Source organism: Lolium rigidum, chromosome 6 (assembly GCF_022539505.1).
Source record: "Lolium rigidum isolate FL_2022 chromosome 6, APGP_CSIRO_Lrig_0.1, whole genome shotgun sequence".
In the NCBI taxonomy this organism is placed as follows: domain Eukaryota; kingdom Viridiplantae; phylum Streptophyta; class Magnoliopsida; order Poales; family Poaceae; genus Lolium; species Lolium rigidum.
In genome coordinates this window covers 13,683,670-13,689,058 of record NC_061513.1, presented here as the reverse complement: position 1 = coordinate 13,689,058, position 5,389 = coordinate 13,683,670, and the positions used below count along the sequence as shown (strand labels likewise).

General features: G+C 45.6%; 1 protein-coding gene across 1 annotated transcript; it reads left to right on the top strand.

Moving 5' to 3' along the window:
• Window positions 1–1,219: 1,219 nt before the first annotated feature.
• Window positions 1,220–3,062, top strand: LOC124661917 (uncharacterized protein C24B11.05-like). The gene is made up of 8 exons (XM_047199803.1): window positions 1,220–1,296; window positions 1,403–1,468; window positions 1,595–1,692; window positions 1,858–1,895; window positions 2,010–2,097; window positions 2,179–2,451; window positions 2,542–2,607; window positions 2,702–3,062. The coding sequence occupies exons 1-8, from the start codon at window positions 1,230–1,232 to the stop codon at window positions 2,855–2,857; spliced, it is 852 nt and encodes a 283-aa protein (XP_047055759.1). The 5' UTR covers window positions 1,220–1,229; the 3' UTR covers window positions 2,858–3,062.
• The last annotated feature ends 2,327 nt before the right edge of the window (window positions 3,063–5,389 follow it).

Genomic DNA, 5,389 nt, shown 5'->3' with positions numbered 1-5,389 from the left:
CTCACTCGACGGGGTAATTAGTGTCACAAAAACCAAAATAAAGGGTAAAAAGTGGAGTTCACTCGAAATAATAAGAACCTAAATGTATGTTCCTGAGAACTTAAAGCTAGGTGGCTGAGTTATACATCGGGCTTTCCTAACTTAAGTGAGGTAGGCTTACTTCTTTTTCAACATCTTACACTGTACACTCTAAAAGAATAATTAAACACAACGTTGCGGAGTAACATGATGGGAAGGGAGTGGCATTTCTCATTTATTTGTTTTTATTAGTGACATAGTTTTGGACATACATGGTGTTTTGGCTCATAAGTGGAGATGCACTCATTAGGAAAAAATATATTAGGAATGTATTTTAAAATTAAAGAAATAAATATTTCCTTGCGTATATCCGGACATTCTATGTCGGCACACAAAGTTTGATGGAAAAAAGACATATTATATGATTTGTGTAAAAAACCAAATTAAAATATTTTTAAGTAGCTATTTTGGAGAACCGAAATTATATACAAAATCCACTCTCTTGAAACCAGGTCACAATATATAATTTTTTTTTAAAAAAAATTGGGGTATGAACGTAGAATGTCTGGACTTACACCCTGATTTTATTTTTGAGATTTTAGACATTTTGGTATATGTTTTTAAGCAGTGAGTGCATCTAAACATACGAGCCAAAATGGACTTCCTCATAATTTCGAGCGTTTTTATTTTTACCAGTTATATTATAAGTTGAAATAATAAATAAATAAACAATAAAAAAAATACTGTGCTGCGTATCGTAAACACTGGACGCCGACGGAACGGTTTCTCTTTTCCGTTTCCAACGCCACCTCCCATTCTCTTTCTCCTTTCCTCGTCTCTTCCCACGCCGACGCCGCCGACGCCCCCCCTCCTCCGGTCCATAAATACGTACGCCTTCACACGGAAACCTCTCCCCGATCCGCCATTCCTCTCCTCCTCGACGGTTCATCTCGTCCGGCCCCTTCCTCACTCTGCAATCTGGTACGTGCTGCTCATTTTATCCACTCCAATCCCCTCCCCTCCCCGGCCACTGCGTGTGTTGGGCCTGTAATGTAGCGTCACGCGGAATACTCATTTCTTAGATCTAAAGCCTGTGGTGTTCTCTTCTACAGTAGTATCTATGTTCGTTCGTTCGCATCGCCTGGATTGATTGATTGGGGATTGGTTTTGTTGTGTGACGAATCTCTTCTTGCGGTTGCAGATTCATCCAAATGGGTCACCAGGGCAGCGGCAAGTACAGCGAGGACCAGCGGCCCAACTGCGACTGCCTCCTCTTCGGTACGCACGCATTATGCCACCCATTTCTCGCCCGATTTCTCATTTTAGTTTCACCACATCTTGTGTCGTGGTATCTCATCTACCTATACTATGCTCTGTTTTTCAGACCTGGATGATACCCTGTACCCGGTGAGCTCTGGCATCGGGGTCGACGTCATGAAGAACATCCAAGGTACACATAGTATCCAACATGTGGCTTCACTGAAAAAGAAAATCCAGCTTGCATCAACAGATGACTGATTTTGGTTTCTGTACCGTTTTCGTGACCTCACGCTGTTGTTTTCATTGTCTGCTCCAGAATATATGGTCGAGAAGCTCGGCATCGAGAAGAGCATCAGCCTGGAGCTCTGCATCCTCCTCTACAAGCAGTACGGAACCACCATGGCCGGCTTGAGGGTGCGTGTGTTCTGAATCCCATGATAAAGATTGGTCATTTTGTTTGTTTCTAGCCTTAATAACAATGTTTCTTGATGCACCTGATTTGTATCATCCACAGTAAAGCCTAGTTCTCTCATTTTTATTCAGAGACTAAACCATGTTTCTTGTGATCCTTTGATGTAGGCTGTCGGCTACCAATTCGATTACGATGATTTTCACAGGTACCCACTGCTTCTCTCTTAACTTGCTGCTACTTGTTACTTGTTCTGGTCAGTAAGTTTGGAGAGAATAAAAAATGGAATGTCATGTTCTTGATGAACTCATTTGTTTTGCAGCTTTGTTCATGGAAGGCTGGCGTACGAAAAACTCAAGCCTGACCCCGTACTCAGGAACATGCTCCTAAGCTTGCCCATCCGCAAAGTTGTATGTATCGCCACCTTAAAATCTTATATCAGAACCCAAGTAGTAGAATGTTAATTCATGATGATGTAACTGTGCTACCAGGTGTTCACAAACGGTGATAGGCTCCATGCCTCGAGGGCCCTAAAGAGGCTCGGAATCGAGGACTGCTTCGAAGGCGTCTTGTGCTTTGAGACACTGAACCCAACATCACCTGCTACCATCCCAGCCAATGAAGTCAAAGTCTTCGACTTCATGAAGCACCTGGCTGATCCCCAGCCTGGGGTTGAGCTCCCAAAGTCGTCGATCCTATGCAAACCGTCCATAGACGCAATGCTGCATGCCCTCAAGCTTGCCAACATCAATCCTCGCACAACTGTAAGCCCCCAAATTACTCTTTTTTCATCATTCATGGGTACCTTATGTCTGTTCTATGGTGTACTGACTCACTACGAAAACACCTACCAGATATTTTTCGATGACAGCATCAGGAACATCCAGGCTGGGAAGCAAATTGGAATGCACACTGTCCTGGTGAAATCTCACCCCCGGTTAATGTTGCGCAATATTGTACTATATAATGATTTGAGTTGCTAATGTGAATGCGTTGAATTTATCAATGTGTCAGATTGGAACTTCTAAAAGAATTGAAGGCGCTGACCATGCCCTGGAGAGCATCCACAACGTGAAGGAAGCGTTGCCTGAGCTGTGGGAGGAAGCTGTGAAGGACGAGGATGTCAGGAACTCGAGCAAAGTCGGAATCGAGACATCTGTGATTGCATAGTATCAATCACCATGAACTGACTCTGTTTTCCGGCAAAGAGCAGTGAGGAGGGCGTATCAGTATCAGAGACAATCTGTGCACTATCTTGTTTGTGTAGATTTACTAATTAGCACGAGCGAACGTGTTGTAAACGTCAAGGAGAACTGATGTCACTTTCTTTTATACTTGTCCCTCCCCAGTAATAATAAGAAATAGTTACTCTCAACGTCAGTGTAATACAATTGGCATGGCAAAATATCTGCACTAAATTAATAATATGTAGATATCTTCACAATAGTTCAGCGTGGCAGCAAAGATACTGTTTTTGAAACGGGTTACCGAGCAAAGCAATCTGCATCCAAATGAATTTTGCATAAACAAACTTACCTGAATGACCCGAGGCGTAATTACTCCACATGGAACCGTAGTTGTTTTCATCTTGCCTATCAGAGCAGCTTGGCATCTCCAACGCGCTGACTGAAATCGGACCCGTTGGCCCGTTTGAGTGGCCGTGCCGACACTCGGACGCGTTGGCCCGTTCGGATTGGACCGTTTGGGTGGTCGTGCGGATACTCTGACCTGGCCGACGGTCCGTACGTCCAACACGACACGACAGTGCAAAAATTAAAAGACCACAAAAAAGTAAAAATAAAAACAATTAAACTTAAAACTTAGTTTATTTAAATATATGTCCTATTTTGGGCAAATTTATACAAAAGAAAGCCCTATATGGGCTTTAATTAAAAAAAACCCTAGCTATGGTTTGAGGTGGACGAGGTGGGCACATGTCGGGGTCGTCGTCCTCCTCGGGCTTCGGCACCGGCGGTGCGGGTGGCACCAATGCCACGGCACGCGGCCCCGCATCCTCGATGTAGAGCCCTCAGCGGTGGCGGGCAGCCCTCAGCGCTGACGCAATCCGCCGGTTGCTGCCGGCCTCGTCGTCGTTCAAGCCGAGAATGAAAGCTCTCTTCGGGGCCATGGCGGCGGATACGAGCGCGTGGGGAGTTGGAGTTCTGAGTGGGGTAGTGGACTGACATGGACAATCCTCTCCCAGTCCACATTTAATAAGACGTGCCCGTCCACCGACAGCTGCAGGCGAGCAGGCGGACGCGCGAGGACGCCGTGTGTCATCCACGGCCACACAAACCTGGTTCAGATCTAAGCCAAGTTTAGGTCGTTTCACACCGCGACCATCCAAATTTGAGATGCGTCGCGGCGTTGGGCCGCGTTTTTGTCGGCCACGACCCATCCAAAGTTGGAGATGGTCTCAGGTGAGCACCAACTTCTTGAGGTACGATTACGAAGGCGCGTCCGTTGAGCCGAAAAAAGGACAGGAAACGAAGTACTCCGTTCGTTCGTGCCTACCAGCGATGTGCTAATGGGCCCCGGCCTGCCAGCGGCTCGCAATAAGCGTTTGCGTAAGGTAGAAATTACTGTAGGCCTATATCATCTCCTCGCTGGGCCTTTGACTCGTGTGTACTAATAACTGCGCGACAAGCGAGTCCCTCGTCTTCTAGGTATCCTTGTTCCCCAATCCCTGCGAAGATATCTAGTGCTACCACTTCTTTGCATGCTACCGTGTTACTGTATAAAAAAACATATTTTGGACATGTTAAAAAATTATACGAAAAAATGTGAGTACTCATGAAGCATGTCCCTACAACATTCCAAAATTTCATATCCAAAATCGACATGGACACTGAGAAACAAAAAAGAGAAAATCAGCATGAATAGTGCTACCTAGTGTCACAAAAAGACAAATCAGAAAATGACACTATTCATGCTGATTTTCTCTTTTTTATTTTTCAGTGTCCATGTCGTTTTTGGATATGAAATTTTAGGATGTTGTAGGGACATGCTTCATGAGTACTCACATTTTTTCGTATAATTTTTTGACACGTATAAAATACGTTTTTTTGATGCAGATAGACGGTAAGACGCTAAAAGGTGGTAGCAGACTAGATATGTTCTCCTCTGTTGGCCATGATGAAAAACGGCGACAACGGCGCCGGCTCTTGGCTTTTTAATTTTGACGCAGCTGCTGATCCTGATTCGTCGATTCCCTCGAATCTCTCTCCATAACTTGCAAAGGTCAGCTGAAATACCCTTCTATATATATACAACAAAATGTACGTTCGTGTTCCTTTGTCCTATTGATTTTTCTCCATTGATGTAACTTCTTCTACTCCCCAGTTCCCCATCTGGCATTCCCCATAGGGTTAACCGCTTGATAGATCTTTTGTTGTCCAACGTATGTACTAATTGAGACCTTTGAATTTTATTAGAGCATCTCCAGTGCGTCTCCCAAAGCGTCCCCCAAAGGGATTTGGGGCGCGCCGGACAAAAAAAGCGTTCCAGCTGCGTCCCCTAAAGCCCATTTTTGTCCGGCGCGACCTGATACGGTGTCCGGCGCCCCGAGCCCGTCCCCGTCCCACAGGGGACGCTCCGAGGACGCCGGACACAACGAAAAGCGAGGCCAACCGACGCGGGCCCGACGCGTCAGCGGCACGGAAGGCTAAAACCCCGTCGCCTACCTTTGGTCAAGCGACGTTA

Coding starts and splice junctions, on each gene's coding strand:
- LOC124661917 (XM_047199803.1), top strand. CDS start 1,230: ATGGGTCACCAGGGCAGCGGCAAGTACAGCGAGGACCAGCGGCCCAAC. Junction 1,896..2,009: donor GATTACGATGATTTTCACAG/GTACCCACTGCT, acceptor TTTGTTTTGCAG/CTTTGTTCATGGAAGGCTGG. Junction 2,098..2,178: donor GCTTGCCCATCCGCAAAGTT/GTATGTATCGCC, acceptor CTGTGCTACCAG/GTGTTCACAAACGGTGATAG.